Source organism: Bufo gargarizans, chromosome 6 (assembly GCF_014858855.1).
Source record: "Bufo gargarizans isolate SCDJY-AF-19 chromosome 6, ASM1485885v1, whole genome shotgun sequence".
Taxonomy (NCBI): domain Eukaryota; kingdom Metazoa; phylum Chordata; class Amphibia; order Anura; family Bufonidae; genus Bufo; species Bufo gargarizans.
The window spans coordinates 63,825,919-63,850,082 of NC_058085.1; the positions used below are offsets into that span (position 1 = coordinate 63,825,919).

Sequence of the window (24,164 nt, forward strand, 5' to 3'; positions counted from 1 at the left end):
CGTGTCTCTCAGTAATCCAATCTGATTGGCTGGCAGGGAGCTGCTGGCTACAGCAAGTGTGTATGGGAAGTGAGGGAAAGCAGTTTTGGCCTCAGAGAACTGGTAGAGGAGCCATCTTGAGAAGGTCCTCATATTGTAAATGTTTAAACAGCCATAACTAAGGGAAAAACTGAAGGAAAACAGTGGTATGTGAAGAAACTAGAGATTGCTTTATGCATAATGCTGCTGCAGCAGTAACGTATGCTAATATTGTTTATTTTTTTTAAATGAAAACATGACAGTTACACTTTAAGGGTACTTTCACTAGCGTTTTTCTTTTGCGGTATTGAGTTCCGTCCTAGGGGCTCAATACCGGAAAAAAAATGATCAGTTTTATCCTAATGCATTCTGAATGGAGAGCATTCCGTTCAGGATGCATCAGTTCAGTCCCTCTTATGTTTATTGGCCGGAGAAAATATTGCAGCATGCTGCAGTTTTCTCTCCGGCCAAAAATCCTGAACACTTGACAGAATGCCGGATTTGGCATTAATTTCCATTGAAATGTATTAATGCCGGATCTGGAATTAAGTGTTCCGGAAAACCGGATCCAGTTTCCCGATCTGTGCATGTGCAGAACTTTAAAAATTAGAAAAAATAAATACCGGATACGTTTTTCCGGATGACAACCGTGAAGACGGATCCGGTATTGCAATGCATTTGTCAGATGGATCCGCACCCGGATCTGTCTCACAAATGCATCCATTTGTGTCCGGATCGCCGGAACTGCCTGCTGGAATCCTCTGCCACAAGTGTGAAAGTAACCCAAGTATGGGGTTATTCACACAGCGTTTTTTTTTTTTACATGTCCTATTTTGTCCGTTTTCATGGACCAACAGCCGCCATACAATTAAAGGGGACCGTTTTTTTAACATCAATTTCTCAGTGAACGAAAATGGCCATTACAAACATGTGAATGTAGCCTAAAAGGGATTTCATGTTATAGTATAACAGGTAATTTGTGTAGGATTTCCATTGACACTTAGCGAGACCTAGCCAAGTCAGACTTAATTAGACGATTCCAGACAGCGGCTGCTCAAGACATAACAAGTTGCACAGGCTTCAGATTTACAGTACTTTGCAGCACTTTCTTTATAGGATAGTAACAGTTTAACACTGTGTTGTAGTGAAAATTTGTAACATTAGCTAAAACTGGCCACACTTTTTTGAGCAAAGCTCCACAAATTTTTTTTGCTTGTGTGTAAATTTGCACTTTATGGTATCCGTTACAGGCGCCTGATACCCTTCTTCTTCCTCTTGACCTTCAGTTGCATAGGTTTGGTTCTCCACGTCTAATTTTGGTAAAATCAAACATGTTGACTCCCTGAGAGAAGAACATCACCTCGTAGACCTGTGAGCTAAGGTGCGGTGCATAGATTTCACGAAAACGTCTGACCCTCACAGACGTCAATGTCCATATTGTCCCGGCGGATCCTATCAGTGGTCACTCATATTACAAAATCCTCTTGTTTTGTCGCTGGGCGATAAATAACATTGGGGTGCTCGGTAGTCCCGGATGTGTCATTTTGGGCAAAGAGATTATTTTTAGTCTCTCTTTCTTTTTTGTCGACTATATAAGATGCCACAAATATAAAAAGTCCAGATAAGGTCACAGCAAGGCAGGTGAAGTAGAAAACCAGCTTATATTCACCAGTGATATCTACCAGCAGACCTGAGGGATGAAAACAGAAAGGCCCATTAATAAATGTACTAATGGATATATATTTGGGGAGAAGGGCAGTGGGGCAGATATGCTACATTTTTTTCCCATCTAGATTGTGCAGGTGTAACATCTACAGAATATGAGAGTTTATATATAACTTACATTTATTAACCACTTCAACCCCCCTAGCTGAAACACCCTTAATGACCAGGCCACTTTTTACACTTCTGCACTACACTACTTTCACCGTTTATTGCTCGGTCATGCAACTTACCACCCAAATGAATTTTACCTCCTTTTCTTCTCACTAATAGAGCTTTCATTTGGTGGTATTTCATTGCTGCTGACATTTTTTCTTTTTTTGTTATTAATCGAAATTTAATGATTTTTTTGCAAAAAAAATGACATTTTTCACTTTTCAGTTGTAAAATTTTGCAAAAAAACGACATCCATATATAAATGTATTGTTCTACATGTCTTTAATAAAAAAAAAATGTTTGGGTAAAAAAAAAAAATGGTTTGGGTAAAAGTTAGATAGCGTTTACAAACTATGGTACAAAAATGTGAATTTCCGCTGTTTGAAGCAGCTCTGACTTTCTGAGCACCTGTCATGTTTCCTGAGGTTCTACAATGCACAGACAGTACAAACACCCCACAAATGACCCGATTTAGGAAAGTTGACACCCTAAGGTATTCACTGATGGGCATAGTGAGTTATAGAACTTTTTATTTTTTGTCACAAGTTAGCGGAAAATGATGATTTATTTTTTTATTTTTATTTTTCTTACAAAGTCTCATATTCCACTAACTTGTGACAAAAAATAAAAACTTCCATGAACTCACCATGCCCCTCACGGAATACCTTGGGATGTCTTCTTTCCAAAATGGGGTCACTTGTGGGGTAGTTATACTGCCCTGGCATTCTAGGGGCCCTAATGTGTGGTAAGTAGTTTGAAATCAAAATGTGTAAAAAATGACCTGTGAAATCCTAAAGGTGCTCTTTGGAATGTGTGCCCCTTTGCCCACCTAGGCGGCAAAAAAGTGTCACACATGTGGTATCGCCGTACTCAGGAGAAGTTGGGGAATGTGTTTTGGGGTGTCATTTTACATATACCCATGCTGGGTGAGAGAAATATCTTGGCAAAAGACAACTTTTCCCATTTTTTTATACAAAGTTGGCATTTGACCAAGATATTTCTCTCACCCAGCATGGGTATATGTAAAATGACACCCCAAAACACATTCCCCAACTTCTCCTGAGTACGGCGATACCACATGTGTGACACTTTTTTGCAGCCTAGATGCGCAAAGCGGCCCAAATTCCTTTTAGGAGGGCATTTTTAGACATTTGGATCCCAGACTTCTTCTCACGCTTTCAGGCCCCTAAAATGCCAGGGCAGTATAAATACCCCACATGTGACCCCATTTTGGAAAGAAGACACCCCAAGGTATTCAATGAGGGGCATGGCGAGTTCATAGAGATTATTTTTTTTTGGCACAAGTTAGTGGAAATTGATTTTTTAAAATATTTTCTCACAAAGTCTCCCTTTCCGCTAACTTGGGACAAAAATTTAAATCTTTCATGGACTCAATATGCCGCTCACGGAATACCTTGGGGTGTCTTCTTTCCGAAATGGGGTCACATGTGGGGTATTTATACTGCCCTGGCATTTTAGGGGCCCTAAAGCGTGAGAAGAAGTCTGGAATATAAATGTCTAAAAAATGTTACGCATTTGGATTCCGTGAGGGGTATGGTGAGTTCATGTGAGATTTTATTTTTTGACACAAGTTAGTGGAATATGAGACTTTGTAAGAAAAAAATAAAAATAAATTTCCGCTAACTTGGGCCAAAAAAATGTCTGAATGGAGCCTTACAGGGGGTGATCAATGACAGGGGGGTGATCAATGACAGGGGGGTGATCAGGGAGTCTATATGGGGTGATCACCCCCCTGTAAGGCTCCATTCAGACGTCCGTATGTGTTTTGCGGATCCGATCCATGTATCCGTGGATCCGTAAAAATCATACGGACGTCTGAATGGAGCCTTACAGGGGGGTGATCAATGACAAGGGGGTGATCAATGACAGGGGGGTGATCAGGGAGTCTATATGGGTGATCACCCCCCTGTCATTGATCACCCCCCTGTAAGGCTCCATTCAGACGTCCGTATGTGTTTTGCGGATCCGATCCGTGGATCCGTAAAAATCATACGGACGTCTGAATGGAGCCTTACAGGGGGGTGATCAATGACAGGGGGGTGATCAGGTAGTCTATATGGGTGATCACCCCCCTGTCATTGATCACCCCCCTGTAAGGCTCCATTCAGACGTCTGTATGTGTTTTGCGGATCCGATCCATGTATCCGTAAAAATAATACGGACGTCTGAATGGAGCCTTACAGGGGGGTGATCAGCGACAGGGGGGTGATCAGGGAGTCTATATGGGGTGATCACCCCCCTGTCATTGATCACCCCCCTGTAAGGCTCCATTTAGACGTCCGTATGTGTTTTGCGGATCCGATCCATGTATCCGTGTATCCGTAAAAATCATACGGACGTCTGAATGGAGCCTTACAGGGGGTGATCAATGACAGGGGGGGGTGATCAATGACAGGGGGTGATCAGGGAGTCTATATGGGTGATCAGGGGTTCATAAGGGGTTAATAAGTGACAGGGGGGGGGTGTAGTGTAGTGGTGTTTGGTGCTACTTTACAGAGCTACCTGTGTCCTCTGGTGGTCGATCCAAGCAAAAGGGACCACCAGAGGACCAGGTAGAAGATATATTAGACGCTGTTATCAAAACAGCATCTAATATACCTGTTAGGGGTTAAAAAAATCGCATCTCCAGCCTGCCAGCGAACGATCGCCGCTGGCAGGCTGGAGATCCACTCGCTTACCTTCCGTTCCTGTGTGCGCGCGTTCACAGGAAATCTCGCCTCTCGCGAGATGATGCACGGATGCGTCCAGGAGGAATGAATCGACCGCCTCCCGACCATGTAACGCATGGATGCGTCCGGGAGGCGGTCGATTAAAGAGGTTGTCCCATGAAAAATATTCTACAGATTTTAAACTAGCACCTGGATCTGAATACTTTTGTAATTATATGTAATTAAAAATTTAGCATAGCCACAGAGTTATTCAATAAAATGTATCTGTATAGCGCCACCTGCTGTTTGTTCTTTTCCTTATTTGTTTGTCCTGCTCACTGAGATTGCCGCACATGCTCAGTTTCATCCTTCACCTGCCTCCTGAGCTGTGATAGGGAGAGCATGGACACGCCCCCTGAGCTGTGATAGGGAGAGCATGGACACACCCCTTAGCTTCAGCAGAAAAGACACTCCCCTTGAGCGGTCAGCTTGCTATAAATCTAGCAGAGCAATGAATGTGGAGATCTCTGGATCCATGTGAGGTACAGGGCTGGTTCTAGCTTTATTAGAAAGACATTGTCATGTTCTATATCAGGGCTGGCCAACCTGCAGCTCTCCAGCTGTTGTAAAACTACAACTCTCACCATTCCCTGCTGTAGGCAGACTGGGCATGCTGGGAGTTGTAGTTTTGAAACAGCTGGAGAGCCGCAGGTTGGCCAGCCCTGTTCTATATGATGTCTGAGATTAATTTTTTACGTTAATCATGGGAAAACCCTTTTACATGATATTGACAGTCACTTTTTACCTACCTGCCAGTGGTGGTCCCAACAGGATTGTAACACTTTCCATGATGGTAAAAAGTCCAAAAGCTCCAGGAAATCGCTTCATGCCAACTATATCCATCAGCACTTGGAATAAAAGCGATCCAATGACACTCATAGAGATGCCATACATGACACAATAAACAATAAGGACGGGGAAGGAGGCAGAAGATGCACAAATCAGGTTGCAAAGTCCATTCACAATTACTGCCCCACTAAATAGGTAAATCAGCTTCCCAGAAAATATCCGCTGCTGGGACACCAGTCCGGACAGTGGACGTGTAAATATATTGATGAAGCCAATGAGGGAGAGCAGGAGGGCAGCGGTCGAGTGATCTATGCCATTGCTGGTAGCGTACGGTACCAAGTAGAAAAGAGGCAAGACAAAGCCCATAACCATCCCGCTGACACCTATTGTATAAATCTGATATCGTCTGTGCCGAAGCAGTAGGTCAAAAGCTATGTATCTTTGTAGACCTTTACCCTGTTCCAATTCTTCAACGCCTTTTGTGACCCCGTTGGCTCCATCTTTACTAGGGGCAGGTGGTGGAGCTTTCACCGGCCTCATGATAGCACCACATACGCAACAGTTGAGCAACACGCCGCCAAAGATCATAAAGGAACCTCTCCAACCCATTGACTCCAAGAGATGCTGGGATGCGATGGGCCAGAGAGCCATGCCTATTGATGCTCCTGTGGAGGCCAGAGAATTGGCCAAAGTCCGACGCTTGATAAAGTAGTAACCAAGCACCGTGATTGCTCCTTGGAAGGAGAAACATAGTCCTAAGCCTGTGGGTGGAAAAAAGATGGAGATTATTTGGGTCATTTAAAAAAGGTGGAAACAACATGCCCAGTTGGAAAAAAAAAATGCAAATTGTAAGTGGAAACCAAAAATATGAAGGTGCAGTCACCGTATATGGAGGGGAATTGACATTAGTGTCAGTTCTTCTATCATCTCAACTTACATAGACCAGGGGCACTCAATTTGTGGACTGTAAACCAAATCCAGACCGTGGTTGACAACTGTCTGGACTTCTGCATGCCCTACTTTGAACTATATAGGGTTATTCACTTTAGAAAAAAGACAACTGAGGGGCGATCTAATAACTATGTATAAATATATCAGGGGTCAGTACAGAGCTCTCTCCCATCATCTATTCATTCCCAGGACTGTGACTGTGACGAGGGGACATCCTCTGCGTCTGGAGGAAAGAAGATTTGTACACAAACATAGAAGAGGATTCTTTACGGTAAGAGCAGTGAGACTATGGAGCTCTCTGCCTGAGGAGGTGGTGATGGTGAGTACAATAAAGGAATTCAAGAGGGGCCTGGAGGGGCTAGGGAGTTATTCTGATTGGAGTCAGGAAGGAATTTTTTCCCCTAAAGTGAGGAAAATTGGCTTCTACCTCACAGTTTTATTTTGCCTTCCTCTGGATCAACTTTTAGGATGACAGGCCGAACTGGATGGACAAATGTCTTTTTTCAGCCTTATAAACTATGTTACTATGTTATAGCTGCATCCTCAGGATGCAAATACAAGAGCTCCCTGCTCCACCATTCCCCTGCCATCAGTGATTCAGCGCTGACGGGTGCAGTGATGTCATCAGACTGCTCCGTTCTGTGCTGTCTGTGGCTCAGCATGGCACCTGCCACGCATTGAATCACCAATGGAGAATGGAGAAGCAGGGAGCTGATGGCAGGGAGAATGTGGCGTAGGTGAGCATTTGAACTGTAGGAAATGCAGAGCATCACTCAGTGAGCGGCTCTTAAAGGGGGCACCAAGCGGGGGGCACTTGAGGGAACATCACTCTGAGGAAAACAATAGGAGTGAACATGAAATATCCAACTTCTTTGACCAATGAAGAGCTGAGATGTAAGTTGCAGCTCATGGGCCCTAAACCAAAATCTGTATTAGGGCCCCACCTACGATGTGCCATGTACAACACTAGTTCTTTTATGTGGCGCCTGGGCCAGAAGTGACGGCTCCCTTGGCACCTGCTACACTGCTGCCTGCCAGGCCCTGTACCCATGATACTGCCTACGTGGGCAGCTAGACATATGAATTGCCATCTTGTCTCACCTCTTCATGTGGCTTAACATATGTACCGGTTCAGTTGACGGCGTGTAGCTCTGACAGCTTACTGAAGTGCCATGAATACAAGCTCACGGGAGTACTGACTCTCCTTAGGGGGAAAAGCAGGTAAGTGGAAACACCGCTCTCTGGAAAAATACGCAAGTGGCTTTCTTACTGTCTCCAGAGTGCAATTTACAGGACTATCTGGTAAGTCAGTGCTGAGGTGTGCAGACGCTCTAGACTGAATGTCTCCCTTTATTGCATTCACAGTGTGCAGGAAATCTTTTAAATACATATAATGACCTTCAAATGGTTGTCTGACCTGGACTTTTTTGTTATTAAGGGTCCATTCACACGTCCGTTGTTTATTTCCTGATCTGTTCCGTTTTTGCGGAACAGATCTGGACCAGATCTGGACCCATTCATTTTCAATGGGTCCTGAAAAAAATCGGACAGCACAATGTCTGATTTTTTTTCAGGACCCATTGAAAATGAATGGGTACAGATCTGGTCCAGATCTGTTCCGCAAAAAACGGAACAGATCAGGAAAGAAACAACAGACGTCTGAATGGACCCTAAAAGGCTCAGAATGGCATAAAAAATAAAGAAGTGATACTTACTCACCGCTCCCCCTCTGATCCCGTTCGGACACTTCCCAGTTCCCACAGGATGACCACATAGCCAATCAGTGGCGGGTCAACTTCATTTTTTGTGCATCAGGAAGGACCAGAAAGTAAAGAGAAGCGGGAAGGCATTGGTACGGGAGCAACGTGGGACTGGTGAACATCACTTCTTTCATTTTTTTTTTTTTATGTCATTCTGACCCTTTTGAAAATGTGCAGCCAGATAACCCCTATCATTTTTTGACCTGGATTTTCCAGGAATACTGGATATTTTTTTAGGAAGTTTCCACAGCCTGCCTTGGTAAAAAGAAAATTCCTACCTGCTTCCTGCCTCTTTGCTGCTCCACTCTGCCTCCACTGTGTCCCCGACTTGTTGCATGGGCATAGTCACATGCTCCACTGCAGCAAATGGCTAGGTTCAATGGTGACATGACAAGGTTGCTGAAGCCAGTCCTTGGCTGCAGTGGAGCATGTGACCGTGCCCATGCAGAGCCTGAAGAAAAACACACAACGTGGACTGGAACATGGTCACAGTAGAGGCAGTGTAGAGGACCACAGTGGTGGGGAGCAGGTAAGTATGAATCTTCTGTTTACGGGGCAGGGTTCAGGTGCTTACAAAAAAAAAATCTGTATTCCTGAAGAACCCCTTTAAAAATAAAATTAAGTTGAATATTTATTAGAAAGATCTAAGTCTCTGAATATAGTAAGCTGTACTAGATACAGGGGCGTAGCTATAGGGGGTGCAGAGGTTGCAGTCACTACTGGGCCCATGAGCCTGAGGGGGCCCAAAGACCCTTGTGCCGCATAAGAAAACACCAGTAGTATAGAAAGTGCATGCTAGTCAGGTTACACCTCTGGCTGGAGGGAAGGGGTTAGGTCAAGAATTTGGCAGGGACGGGGGGGTTCAATTTTTGCCTCAGGCAGCATGAAGGCTATGTGCTTCCCTGCCCCTGGCCACAAAGCACTGAGGGAAGGGGGGCCCAGCTGAACTCTTGTACCAGGGCCCATGAGCCTTTAGCTACGCCCCTGACTAGATACGTCATGGTGACAGTATGTATTATATGAACTCACCTCCGATAATTCCAGCGCTTAAGTACAGGTGAATTATAGTCTGAGAGAAGGAGCTGGTGACCATCCCAATCCCACACAGGAGACCACCGGCCATCACTGCCACTCTGCAGCCAAATTTCTCCACTATAAAGCTGCATAATGGACCTAAAAACATGAAGAAAAAAACATTTAAAAAGATGTTATATTGGTGATAGAGAGTGACGTCTCGAATCTTATTCCATCTGTGTGCAAGACATATGTTTGAAAAGGGGATTGGAATGTCTGGTTTAATATCCTAATTAAAAGATTTCTTATACCACCAGGTGTAATCCTCAAGGAATGTGTTCATGTACTTGTATTTTCTTGTCCATAAAATGGCATGCTTGCTATAAGCTCAGCATTAAAGGGGTTGTCCAGGACTGATATTGTAGACCTATCCTCAGGAACACTGGCCACCGGAACTAGCATAGTGTACGGCACTGAAATCAGACATCTTTGTGCACTGTGTAGTGGATGTCCTGGATGCACCTCAGTGCCCATTCACTAGAATGACTGGCCTCAGCGGTGATGTGTCCCCAAGAAGAACATGACCCAACAGTGGTGTGCCGCTTATAGACACGTCACTGCTGAGGCCAGTCATTGGCTGCAACGGCGGAGAGCAAATGAGTATGGATTTCGCAACAGTTACTGCGGGCTGGGTGCAAATAAAAAAAAAATATCCTGGACAAAGGGCTTTAACCTGCAGGAAAAACATTTTGGCACAGAGTGGGTCAAAAATGCAAGTGATGCTCGCCTCCACAATTCCCACAGCTCACGTTCTGATTCTTAGGGGGTACTTACTGGTCCTATCTCGACACACAGGAATTGCCAGCTCGGCTAATCACTGTCCACAGACTGGTGCGAACTATTGGCTGAGTGGGCATTTTCTGGCATTTCCTGTGTTGAGATGGGAGAGTTAGGGACCATAGCGTTGGGACGAAAGTGGAGGAGGCCCTTTGCCCAAAATTAGGCCTCATGCAGACAGCCGTTGCCGGCTGTGGCTTGTATTGCAGCCCGCAGCATGCCGTCAACGGCCGTGTGCACCGTGGGTGTCATGGTCTTACCTCCTTGCTGTTCTCCTTCGTTTGACATGTGCTGGCGGCCATCTTGGTTTCTGGGTTTCTTGTAGCCTCCCACCCTGCGGCTCCTCCTTCCCACTGGGAGGAGCTGGATGCCTAGCTCATATATATAGGAGGTCTGTGGCTTCAGTTCCCTGCTTGGTCCTCCTGTGCTCACATGCTTCTAAGACTGCTGCTGCTTCTGGTTCCTGATCCTGGCTTCATCTGACTACCCTGCTGATTCCTGATCCTGGCTTCGTCTGACTACCCTGCTGATTCCTGATCCTGGCTTCGTCTGACTACCCTGTTGGTTCCTGATCCTGGCTTCATCTGACTACCCTTCTGGTTCCTGATCTCTGGTTTCGCAAGACCCTGCTTCGGTTTAGCCACTTTTGCCTTACAGCTTTATTTTCAATAAAGCCTTCTTATTTCCACTCATCTCTTGTTGTACGTCTGGTTCATGGTTCCATGACAGTGGGTCTGGAACCGTTGTGGCAAATAGCGGTCTCCAATGCACGAAACGGCGGTGTGCATGAGGCCTTTACTCCCCATTGGACAACTCCTTTAAAGCTGAACCCGGACATACCCATAATTTCACCCAGGCAGCCCACCTGACAAGAGCATTGAAGCATTTCTTGCTCCGATACTCTAGTTTGCCCTGCGTTGAATCGTGCAGGGCAAAGGCATTTTGTGGAGTTCCGGTGACGTACCGGGCTCTTCTTTGGGCTGCCAGGCAGAGGCTTCCACCCAGCAGTGAGCCCGGTGACGTCATCGGCACTAATGGGCGGGCTTTAGCTCTGCCCTAGCCTGTAAAACGGCTAGGGCAGCGCTAAAGCCTGCCCATCAGAGCTGGTGACGTCACCAAAAACACTGCTGGGCGGAAGCCTCCGCCCAGCAGTGTGTTATAGTAAATAAAAGAGCCCTTGCCCTGCGCAATCCTGCATGAATTGCTCCAATGCTCAAGTCAGGGGGGCTACCTGGGTGAAATTATGGGTATGTCTGAGGACATATTGCTAGCTGGATTTTGTAGTACAAGCAGTACTTTTTTTTCTATCTAAAAAAATCGGATCTCAGATGCCAAATGTGCATAACTGGTGCACGAGATCCGTTTTTCTTTTTTTTTTTTTTACAAGATCCTGGTTTTTTTTTTTCTTCTGACGAATCAGAAGAATGGTAATGTGACTTCTAAGGGCTCATGCATATGACCATATGTACTTTGCGGTCCGCAAAAATATTTGTGTTACATCCGTTTTTGTTTTTTTTGCAGATATACTTTAACAACGCCTGTCCTTGTCCACAAAACAGACAAGAAAAGAACATGTTTTTGGCAGAACGGACTTGCGGACATACGGATACGGATTCATTTCCTTTTTCTATTAAAATGAATGGTTCCGCATACGGGCCGCAAAGAAAACAGAACGGACACGGACAAAAAAAATACGTTTGTGTGCATGAGCCCAAAAAACCACAGACTTAACCTGCTGGGAAAAAGCTGATTTATCGGATGTACCTCTGTTTCTGGTTAACAGTGGATTCTTTATACCATTGTAGCTGCAGAAGACGTGATTATTGAAAGGGCCTAGTGTGGGTTATGGCTTACATCGTGCCAAGGGGAAGAGTAAATGCAACGTGTGCCTGCCTGCTCCTGGCAGCTGTTATAATCTATCAGCAACAGGATCAAGCCTTTCTACGTAGTTTTACTTTTTTTAACCCCTTGAAGAACAAGCCAATTTAGGCCTTAAAGGGGTATTCTGGATTCTTAACGTTATCCTCTGTCCACGTAAGTGTAAGGATGTGGGGCAAGGGACCTTAAATGTAATACTCTGCTATGTTGTCAATTGTATAATTACTGTAACATCTCACTTTGGTCAGTAGAAGGCAGCAATGGATAAGATGATAAAAGTCTACATTGGAGCTGTCTATCAGAGGAATACTAATAACCTATTTAGTTAGCAAAGTTGGAAAATAGCCAATTTATGGGCTGTTTTGGACCCTTACAAGTGTGTTAGCAAACTGAATATGCAGGTTTGACACTGGTAAGGAGGTTCCTCTCGAAGCAGGAAGTGAGCAGATGGAGGCTGTGCTTGGTGCTGCTACAAACCACAAGGGATCATCTCTGCTAAATCTGGAAGGGAATGGACCGGCTCACGGTGGAGACTGGCGACGGCACGAAGAAAAGGTTTGCAGCGACGACCCCAGGAGTGTCGTGTCTGTAGGATCCAGTTCTGGAGTGGACCAGAAAATAAAAAAAAAGCACCAAGAACCTGCTCAAGGAACTGTAAGTGCGGCTTTGCTGCGTCACATTGCACCACACTCTTGAAGTGACATTTGGACATACAATAACGTTCCAAGTACAGTTACATTGCGGTGCACGGGCTGAAAGTTAATGCATAGCCCTAAGGGACTCATACGCCGACACCTTACTATCTCACTGGCGGCTCATAGGGTGTTATATACTGTGAGCTGGAGTAAGGATTAAAGTTACAAGAGACAGACATCATTTCCCTGTGGATTACAAATAGCATTGTGCAATACTTAGGCTGCACCCCAACGAGGAACTTGTCCAGGAACATACAAGTGCAGCTAGGCCGCTACTGGTTTATTGTTAGACAGTGTTACATTTACTGTTGGTTTATTCTCTGTGTTCCAATCTGTTTTATATATTCTCAGCTTCTTGTTCACTACATTGTTCAGTAAACTCGACTGCTGGGAAAGAACCGTTGTCTCTATCTGTGTGGCATTGTGTACCCTCTATACCTGTGGGCCCAGGCCTCGGTCTTCTTTCATAAGCATGTAAGTTGAGTTAGGGCTCATGCACACAAACTTATTTTCTTTCCGTGTCTGTTCCGTTTGGTTTTTTTTGCAGACCATATGCGGAACCATTTATTTCAATGGGTCTGCAAAAAAAAACGGGAGTTACTCCATGTGCATTCTGTTTCCGGATGTCCGTTCCACAATTTTTTTAATATGTCTCATTATTGTCCGCATTACGGACAAGGATAGGACTATTCTATTAGGGGCCAGGTGTTTCCGTTTCGCAAAATACGGAATGCACGCGGACGTCATCCGTATTTTTTGCAGATCCATTTTTGCGGACAGCAAAGTACATATGATCATGTGCATGAGCCCTTAAAGGGGTTTTACCATCAACATCTGATCAGTGGGGGTCCGACTCCCGATATCTCAGCCTATCAGCTATATGAAGAGGCTGCGACCACAAGTGACTTGCAAGTTAATAGGACTCAGCTGAAATACCAAGGACAGCCACTATACAATGTAGGGCGCTGTGCTAGGTATACTGTGAGTAGGCCGCAGTGCTTAGCGGAGCGCCACAGCCTCATCAAACAGCTGATCGATGGTGATGAGACCCACTGGGCAGATATTGATGACCTATCCTGAGGGTAGATCTTCAACATGGTACTCCTGGAAAACCGCTTAACGTTTCATGCACCCATTATTTGCGGATCGCGCACAGATCCATTCATTGCTTTGGTACCACAAAGAAAACGGACAGCACACAGACGTCTTCCGTGTGCTGTCCTCATCCGTCTGGCCATTCGGCAAAATATAGAACATGTCCTATTTTTGTCCATTATGCGGACAAGAATAGCTAGTTCTAGTGAAGGAATAGAGAAAATTGCCCCAGGCACGCAGCAGGTGTCCGTATTTTGCAGATCTGTGGTTTGCGGACCATAAAATGGATATATGGTGCCTTAAAGTGTAACTATTATTTTTGCCCAAAAACTTTTTTTTTCAAATATGAGAAGTTGTAATCAATGGGGGTCCCTCACCAAGCACTTGAACGAAGAGGTTGAAGCACGCAGCTGACATTGTGCTCTGTTTTTATAATTGGCTTCACCCAGCTTTCCTCGATGGGGGGAAATTTATAGGCCAGTCTCAATAAAGAATGCATTAAGAGCTCCTGCATATGACCTTTCCCAGTTCCGCATTTTGCGGAATGGAACATCCAGGCCATAATAGAACTGTCCTATCCTTGTCCGTAATACGGCCAAGAATAGGACATGTTCTATATTTTTGCAGACAGCATCCGACCCTCAAAGTGAAGTGAATGGGTCCACATCCGACCCACAGAAAATGTAAATTAGATGTGGAAAATAAATATGTTCATGTGCATGAACCCTAAGGGAGTATTTTAACATAGTGTGAAACAATATGGGGATCATTTATTATGCCCCCCCCCCATGGCGAAAAAACTGGAGTAAAAAAAACTATAATAATCACAAACCGTGACTAATTAATTTAGTTGCAGTTTGCCTTTCTATGCGGCTCTCACCACAGTTATCATCATTTATGCCAGTTTTCTGGTGTAAATTGTGACTGAAATCCAAGCTAGCTATGAGCTGATAAAAATAAAATAAAAATCTTACATCATTTAGTACATGACAATACCTTTCTAACAAAGCTAGAACCAGCCCTGCACCTCACATGGACCCAGAGATCTCCCCATTCATTGCTCCAATTGCTCTGCTAGATTATCTTCAGCCTGGCAGCTCAGGGGGCATGTCCTTTCTGCTGCAGCTCTCCCTGTAACCGCCACAGCTTCTAACAGAAAACAGAATGGCTGGTGGTGGCAGAAGAAGATTTAAACTGAGCACGTGCGACCAACTCAATGAGACGGACAAAGAATAAGGAAAAAAAACAAACTGCAGGTGGCGCTATAACAGATACATTTTAATCGGATAGCTCACTGGCTATGCTACATTTTTAATTACATGCGATTACAAAAGTATTCAGATGCAGGTGCTGTTTGAAAAATGTAGAATATGCTTTGTGACACGGCCCCTTTAAAGAGAATCTGTCACCTATTTCTACAATTTGTAACCCATACCAACACACCGTAGTTCTCTCAAATATCATTCAAACCATACCATATCTTTTTCCAGGTTTCTCAGCCCTTAGAAAATGCGAATAAGGCACAAAGGGGGACATTTATTAAAACCGGCGTTTTAGCCGCCAGTCTTAATAAGCCCCTGCGCTGACTTTGGTTCTGCGGGAGTTATGTAGAGGCACCGGCCTCTTCATAACTGTAGAGGAACCACTGCCGCTTCTAAATCTACGCCAGCTCCCTTGCTAGCGTAGATTTAGACCAGTTTCTACACCTAAAACAGATGAAGAAAATTATGAATGAGACGGGCCTTCCAGCCCGTCCCCGCTCACGCCATGCCTACTTTTTTAGACCTGGCGTGAGTGGGGACAAGTTGCAGCACAACGAATGTCTGAGCCGCAATCTGCGACACAAAATACGCCTCATATAGATGTATTTCTGCTAGTAAATAACCCCCAAAGTGTCCAGCAGGGCATCTCCTCAAAGACCTCAAGCCCACCTCCTGCAAGAACCCAAGACTGCTACTCATAGACCGCAAACATCGCCTTTGGAGGAAAGCTGAGACAACCAGGAATAAAGGGTCACGCCGCTCGCTAGTAATAATTAGGGGTCTGAGCGCCTGGATCCCCACTGACAACATGTCCAAAGCTTTAAAAAGTTATGAGTGGAATTGAGTGGGTTTCAAATAGGTGCATGTTTTTTTTAAACAGTTTAGCAACTCTTTATTTCATAAAAATTATCTATCTATATATCTAAATATCTATATCTATCTAGCCATCCATCTGTAACAGGGGCTGCTGTGCGCCGCTGTTCCCCTGCTTACTGCCGCGGTCCCGGGCGCCGTGTTTAGCAGTGATCTGCGGCCGGTGCTTCCCATTCACCGCTGCAGTCCTCGGCTCTGTCTGTGTGGGTGCTGTTGTTCTGGGATTCGCTACACACTTTGCTCTCAGCCCTGGCTACAGCATGCTTGCTGCTTGTTTTCTGCAGCACTTCCTTAAGGGCCGGTGTGCGTCACTTCCTGGGCTTTATGGGTTAGGTCATGTGACCTCGCTGACCTATCCTAGCCCTCATGTGCATATATAAGTGGCTCATCCACCCCCCTTCCGAGATGCAACAGTGTCAAGGTCCTTGTGTTCTGCTAAGGTTGTTGGTTTCCGCTAGTGTTCCTGACTTGTATTTGTATTCCTGGACTCTGCTACCTGTTAGATCCCTGCCTGTTTGACTCTCCTGTTGCCGAGCCGGATTGCCTGACCTGTACCTGTGCCACCTGCCCTGACCTTTTGCCTGTCTGACTACGCCTCTGTCTCATCTTTCGGTCCTGCACCTCTAGTACCTTTCTCAGGTACCTCCTGGTCCGCCTGGACCAGCTGCCTTGTGTGCCTATCCTCCTCAAGAGGTAGCGACCTGGTGTTCCCTTTGGGAAAGTCTATCCCCACCATCAGGGGTACTGTGAAGATCCAGGGGTTCACTTAGACAACGCTCTTAGAGGAGGTAGGACACGTGGCACAGTGGGTTCACACCTGCTGGTTCGTGACACTATCTACAGTATCTCTCCATCTTCTATCTATATTTTATGTTTTTAGGCTACTTTCACACTTGCGTTCGGGGTTCCGCTTGTGAGTTCCGTTTGAAGGCTCTCACAAGCGGCCCCCGAACGCATCCGTACAGCCCTAATGCATTCTGAGGGGATGCGGATCCGCTCAGAATGCATCAGTCTGGCACCGTTTGTCCTCCGCTCCGCTCAGCAGACGGACACCTGAACGCAGATGGCAGCGTTCGGGTGTCCGCCTGGCCGTGCGGAGGCAAACGGATCCGTCCAGACTTACAATGTAAGTCAATGAGGACGGATCCGTTTGGAGTTGACACAATGGTGCAATTTCAAACGGATCCGTCCCCCATTGACTTTCAATGTAAAGTCTGGACGGAGCCGTCTGAGCAACTTTCAGACTTAGTATTTTTTCTGAAATATAATGCAGCCGGATCTGTTCTGAACGGATCCCAACTTCTGCATTGTAGGAGCGGATCCGTCTGTGCAGACACCAGACAGATCCGCTCCGAACGCAAGTGTGAAAGTAGCCTTAACAATCATATATACACTCACAACTGAGTGATAATTCACATCGTGTTGATTGTATGCTTTGTTTATGATGTTATTTCTTATATCAACATGACAATATGATAGTTTTATACTATTTACTAAATCTCACTTTGTCCAACATTTTGCTGGTCAGTATTCCACCTATTTCTAAGCTGATCCTTGTTATCACTCAGAGCTGATTACACAGGGAAATAATCTTGGTTTAAGTTTCACCTAATATTGAATTTTCTTCTGGCTTGTTCTGTCAGCTATCAGTCATGTAAGGTTATGTGGAGATTGCCGCTGATCTAAATCTGCTTTTTAAAGGGCATTTTTTACTAAGAAAAAATAAAAATCCTGCCCTGGCCTCTTACATAATTGAAAAGCTCTTTCCACCTTTCCTGCGATTGTGTATGGCTTCAATGCATCTAAAATAGAAAACGACACTACTCTGCCTATAATCCTGATTAAACCTCACTAACCGGTTTGTGTCTACAGCTTCTTGCCGGTGTAGTGACGTCCACTTTAGTACATTAGCTAAAAGTAATGGACGGAAGTAAATATAATTACTGGATAAAACCACTGAATATTTGTTTGTGGTCTGTTACCATGGAGACCTAGAGGTCTGCACAGGAGCTGTAGACAAAAAAATAGTAGGGCAAGTTTAATTTTTTTGCAAAGTGGCTTCCTTTTTTTTATGTAATGAGTCGCTGTCTTCACAGAAAGAAGAAAATTAAGTTTTAATATATGCAAATGAGCCTTCGAGGAGCAATGGGGGTGTTGCCGTTGCACCTAGAGACTCTACTTTTTCTGCAAGGAAAGGGCCAGGTCTGATGACGTTTTACAAAAAGAGTCACACCTTTTCTGTGTATTTAACTATATATGAGTAGTCATTACCATCTGGGCAATAATATAGGCACTATTATTTTGTTGGGCTTATCTATTTGGCACTTTTGTTTTCAGGAGTACTGTCGGCACTTTTTGGGGCAACTATGCTTATGGCACTATTAAACATGAAGTACAGTATCTCAGGGACACTGTCGAACACAGCAGGTACATTAAAGTGGTGGTGCCATGAAAAATATTTCACACAGCACCCGGATCTGAAATTTTTTGTAATTGCATGTAATTCACTGAGGTATTCAATAAAATAGATCTGTATAGCGCCACCTGCTGTTTGACAAGGATCCAAATATTGTCTGGGCAGTAAACTCTGCAGATACAAGTCATGGCTGGAAGAAGTTGTCATGGCGGTCTGGTCCAGATTGAAAAGTCGGGAAAAGTAAATGAGTCCCATCAGAGAAAACCACAGCTGTTAAGTCACTAGATTTTACTGTAATATATTCATACGGTTTGTAGATTGCTTATGTAAAACTGGTATCTATCACTATACTGTCACAGACTTTTTTTTCCCCATTGTGTTGCAGTTGCTTACTATTTTCAAGATCTCTTCTTGCAGTCTGTGAATGGAAACATTTTTTGTTCCACTCAAAGGCTGGAAGACTATGTGACCTAGTCCTGCCCACATGGCTCAGTTGGGTAGTAGCTAGGCTTCAGTGCATCGAGCTTTGGATCATAGATCCGAAGTTGATTCGATCAAAAACTTTGTTGCTAATGCTGTTTCTGCACAGCAGTAGGCTACATTCGCACGACCGTGGTGTTTTGCGGATCCGCAAAACATGGATTCCGGCCCCTGTGCATTCCGCCGCTACCATAGAAAATGCCTATTCTTGTCCGCGATGGCAGACAAGAATAGGACATGCTCTGTTTTTTGCGGGGCAGTGGAACGGAAGTACGGATGCGGACAGCACGCGGTGTGCTGTCTGCACCTTTTGCGGCCCCATTGAAATGAATGGGTCTGCAAAATTGCGGGACGGATGTGGACTCATTCATACGGTCATGTAAATGTAGCCTTAAAAAGTATAACTTCCTATTGCCCAAAGACTTCAGTGAATTTACATTTTAAAATAGGAATACGAACTGGGCTTTGGTACCGAGGTACCAGCCAATACCAAAGTTGGCAGATAGAAATATAGTAGTAATTCACCAAAGACTCTTGCGACTTCGGACGAGACGCTACATGGAGCCAATACATTTTAATGCTGTAAGGAAACGGCATTAACAACAAAGTTTGTGAACGAATCGACTTCGGATCTATGATCTGAAGCCCGATTCGCTGAAGCCTAGGTATTCAGTTTCTGAATGTAAAAAAGATTTTCCATTTACTGACACCAGAGATCTTGGAACTAAAACATAAAAACAGTTTTTTATAACTCTTCACAGTACAGTGCAATATCTCTGCCAGTCCCATAAAAATAAATGGGGCGGTGGTCACACATGCACCCCTGCCACTCCACTCTCACAGAGAATTCTGGTGCCACCATTTTCAAAATCGCTAGTGGTTCCAGCAGTCGGACCCGTCCCCCAGTGATCAACTACTAATTCCCTATCCATTCAGGCTAATGGAACCCTATGGATATGTTTAGCGAGTACCCTGGGAGTGTACATACCTAGCGTGATATTTAAAGGGGAACTCTCATTTCAGCAGTGTATAATGTGATGGAAAAATGAATGAAGCCAGCAAAGGAGGCAATATGGACAATCACAATACATTAGTAAGTGGCTTGTATTAACATGATAAATGCTATTTGCTGAGACATCATATCGAAAAATTTCTTTCTTTTTTTTCTAACCATAACAAAGATGATACGAACCTCCGGCGTGCAGCACAGCCGTGATAATAGACGGGAACCAGGAGATCTCTGAGTTGGAGACCTGGAAGGAGTTCTGGAGGTCTTTATAAAAAACTCCAATGCAGGAAGGAAAGCCGAGAGTCAATCCATTGGTTAGCAATGCCGCAACCAGCACACCCCATGCCCAAGGCCCGTCGGGGGTCTCCATTCTGTCTCTCCTGACAGGCGGCTCCTTAGGTTGTAATCTGCACAATGAGATGAGTTACATGTAAATATTCAGTATATACCTGTTGTGAAACCACTCGCTTCCTATTTTCACAAACACACATTTAGTAACATGGGATGCTGATTGTCGTCAGATGTTGCGCGTCGTCTCCTCAACGTGTGTCCACTGAGCCTCTCTGTACAAAGAGCTGTAGAGTGACGGCTAATGTACGTCAGACCATCACAGGAGGAGGCCTCCAGACTGACCAGCATCATCAAGTTGTGTCTACATGTGCGTGAGGAATGTGGATAGCAAGACATCTAGGGCAGATACGTGAAAATGAGCTTAGCCAGGCTGAAATTCTGTAATATAATTTTTTTTAGATTCTTTTTCTATGACCCTGTAATCGGAAATCTGAGCATCGCTAAATCCCAGTGAAGCAGATTTTCACAGGTTCGTGTCTATGCTTTCAAACCTCAGCCCATGTCCTAAGACAGGACCCCATTTCTCAGGGACAGTGGAAAGCCTGAGTTGCAGACCATATAGAACAGTCAGGGGCAGACTGGCCAAAGACCCTACAGAGAAAGTTCCCGGTGGATCGATGCCTATGGGGCCGCCGGAGCCCTCCTCAGGTACACGATGATCTGATGCTCTCAGCATTAATTCATGCTAGGAGTATCAGGTACTTATGCACCTGGCCGGCATCCACAGGTGCCGTCAAGGATTTAACTATATCGCTTTCCTCAGGCTGGTAACACAGTTGAATACTACAGCAGGGGAGGCGGTATTTTGTACTGCCCTGTGGTATTTGGTTCTGCTGGGGCGGTATTATGTGCTGCGCTACAGTATTGCTGCCCCCGACACTTCTGTTGTCCCTGACTACTTGACTTCTGTCAATTTGGACCCGTCTACAACATGGAGCCACTTTAAGGGCTCATGCACACGACCGTACGTGTTTTGTGGTCCGCAAAAAACGGATCCGCAAAAGAAAACGGATGACATCCGCGTGCATTCCGTATTTTGCGGAACGGAACAGCTGGCCCCTAATAGAACAGTTCTATCCTTGTCCATAATGCGGACAATAATTGGACATGTTTTATTTTTTTGCGGAATGGAAATACGGAAACGGAATGTACACGGAGTAACTTCATTTTTTTTGCGGACCTGTTGAAATTAATGATTCCTCCTACGGTCTGCAAAAAAACCAGAACAGACACAGAAAGAAAATACGCTCGTGTGCATGAGCCCTTAGGGTTTTTTCCAGGACCACATTACGTTCCCAGTCTGCCTCTATAGGACACTGTGGGTAATCTCTATGAAGTGTCCATTGGATGTGATACATGATCATGGCGCACTTCTCTTTCTCCTAATAATGGCTAGGCACTAATGCGTTTAGATCAATCAGCACAAAACAATACAGTAATATGGTACTTCAGTGTAGTCCTGGGACTGTGAGTGCAGTGCTGAGAATCTGTGCACCTGGTGCCTATAGAAGAGTCTAGGAACGCAGAGAGTCACAGCGTAGTAGGTGATCATATGGGTATCATAATGTGCATTGTGTATCATTGTGATTGAGTACAGAACGCTTTGAGATGAGGAAAAACATGGCTGCCCTCTTCTAAAAACCAAAAACAACACCCCCCCCCCCCTCCACAGGTTGTACATGATATTACAACTCGGTTCACTTTACTTCAATGGGGCTCAGCTGCAGCACCAGACTCATCCTATTGAAAGGTGTGCTGCATTTTTAAGTAAGAAAGCCGTCACATTTGTCTTATCTTGGACAACCCCTTTAATTTTAGATGATTAAACAAAAATGATAATTGCACTTTGCTATACAATGCAAAATATTACTCTTGCCCACAGGGGTCCACCATCAATGAGGCGAGGTGAGGTTATTGCACCAGGTAGGGGCAAGAGAGGGGCAGCGGAGGGGGGATTATCTGTTTCTGCACTATAGTATTGGGAAGCACAGTATGTGTCAGTCAGTGTTGGACTGGGGGGGCCTAGGGTCCACCAGTAAAATTTATTTTGGGGGCCCACCGTATGGATACATTCAAATATTACCGGCTCACACAGCAGCAAGATGCTACCAGATGATTGAATATGGGGGTCCCTGCAGTGACTTTGAGAAGGTAGGTCCTGGGGAGAGGAGGACACTGGCAGCTTTCCTCTATACCTAGAAGTCATCTCAGCTCTGATCGTGTCTAGAATAATAAACTTGGGAGTTTCTGGTTGAGGTTCTGTACATTGAATATACTGTATGTATGTAGTGCAGTAAGTCTACTGTGTTATGTGCCACTTGTGCAGGGGGTGGGAGACTAGGGGCCCACCTTGCTCAGGGGCACACCGGGGGATTCACCTGTACCCCTGTGGGCCAGTCCGAGCCTGGTGGCAGTGTATTACCCTGTATGTTTTGTAGCTCCGTATGTAATGTTTTTCGAAGTATGTCTTTAACAGTAGGGCTGGAGGGAAGGGGTTAGGTTACGAAATTGGCATTGGGGGGTTGGCGTGCCATTTCAGTTTTCGCCTCAGGCAGCAGAAAGGCTAGGTGCCCCCCCTCCTAGCCTGCAAAACAGTATAGCAGACTAAGCATCATAAGTTATTGATTTTGTATAGACATTCAACACAACCTTACACATACAGCCTATGCAACCACATACAGCTCTATGGGAAGAAGCCTACACAATTACTATCTGAATAATTCCTATGGTGTATTTCTAAAGTTAGAACAAGTTGCTTTACAGAGTATATGTATATATATATATATATATATATATATATATATATATATGTGTGTGTATACTGTATATACATTAAAACCACTTGCATAATATTGCCTTATTGTGTAGGGCCCCTTGTTCCACCAAAACAGCACTGACCCATCAAGCTAAGGATGCCACAAGGATGTCCTAGGGTTTCTGAACTTAGATGTTACTAGCAGATCCTATAGGTAGCAAATGTAGCCTCCATGGATCAATTTTATTTTAGCTGCACATGTCACAAATTCTCAATAGGATTGAGATCTTGGAATTTAGTTCCTCAAACCATTCCTGGACAATATTTGCAGCGTGGCCGGAGCATTATCCCGCTGAAAGATGCCATCACCATTAGGGAATACCACCAATGAAGGGGCGATTTCTTATCTGTGCAGTGTTTAGGTAGGTAGAACGTGTTGCATCCGCATGAATGGCAGGACACAAGGTTTCTCATTAGAACGTTGCCCAAAGCCTCACTGCCTGCTGGTGTAGTGCAGCCTGGTCCCATCACCTCTCTAGGTAAGTGACGCACATGCACCCAGCTGTCCACGTGACATAAAAGAAAAAGTGATTCATCAAATGGGGCCACCTTCTTCCATTTCTCCATGGTCCAAGTTCAGGTGATCACATGCCCACTGTAGGGACTGTCAGCAGTGGACAGGAGTCAGCATGGGCAGTCTGCAGCTACACAGTCCGATACACAGCAAGCCGTGATGTCCAGTGTGGACACCTGTCCAGCAATTTGTGTTACAGTAGATCTTCTGTGGGACCAGACCAGATGAGCTAGCTAACCCATGCATATCAAGGAGCCTTGGAAGCCAATGACAATGTTAATGGTTGACTGGTTGTCCTTCCTTACTGGGAACACTGCGCAAGACCTGCAGTTTTGGAGATGCTGTGACCCAGCTGTATAGCAATCACAATTTGGCCCATGTCAAAGTCACTCAGATCTTTACGCTTGCCCATTTTTCCTGCTTCCGACACATCAAGTTCAAGAGCTGACCATTGTATAAACATAACTATACACACACACACACACTAATAAACCATTCATACCCAGACATACCCATATCCACCCACCTTAAAAAAAATCTAAAAAATGCGTCAGAAACAGGAACTTGCATAAACTTTAGATTTGCTTCCACCTACAGTTTATCCTTCACACAAAAGCTGAAGAACATGACTAATTCACATTCTTGCAAGTTCTTCCTGGCTACGGTGTATAGAACAGTTATCTGAAGAACACATTGTGATCACTTAGAAATTCACACAGTCTTTCCTGCTGGATCCCTCTCGTTCTCTGTCCCTTCTTCGCCCTCGCTCTCTGTCGTTTAAAGCTCCGCATTGCACACAA

At 44.9% G+C, this 24,164-nt stretch overlaps 1 protein-coding gene across 2 annotated transcripts in view; it reads right to left on the reverse strand.

The window, feature by feature from the left end:
* Window positions 1–1,097: 1,097 nt before the first annotated feature.
* SLC16A5 (solute carrier family 16 member 5) overlaps window positions 1,098–24,164 on the reverse strand; it is a 33,147-nt gene continuing 10,080 nt past the window's right edge. For both annotated transcript variants that reach the window (XM_044297810.1, XM_044297809.1), the window contains 4 exons: window positions 19,868–20,091; window positions 9,155–9,298; window positions 5,375–6,175; window positions 1,098–1,708 (listed from right to left, as the gene is read on the reverse strand). In XM_044297810.1, the coding sequence (XP_044153745.1) occupies window positions 1,485–1,708; window positions 5,375–6,175; window positions 9,155–9,298; window positions 19,868–20,054 (1,356 nt within the window). In that variant the 5' untranslated portion in view covers window positions 20,055–20,091 and the 3' untranslated portion in view covers window positions 1,098–1,484. The remainder of the gene's footprint in view (window positions 1,709–5,374; window positions 6,176–9,154; window positions 9,299–19,867; window positions 20,092–24,164) is intronic.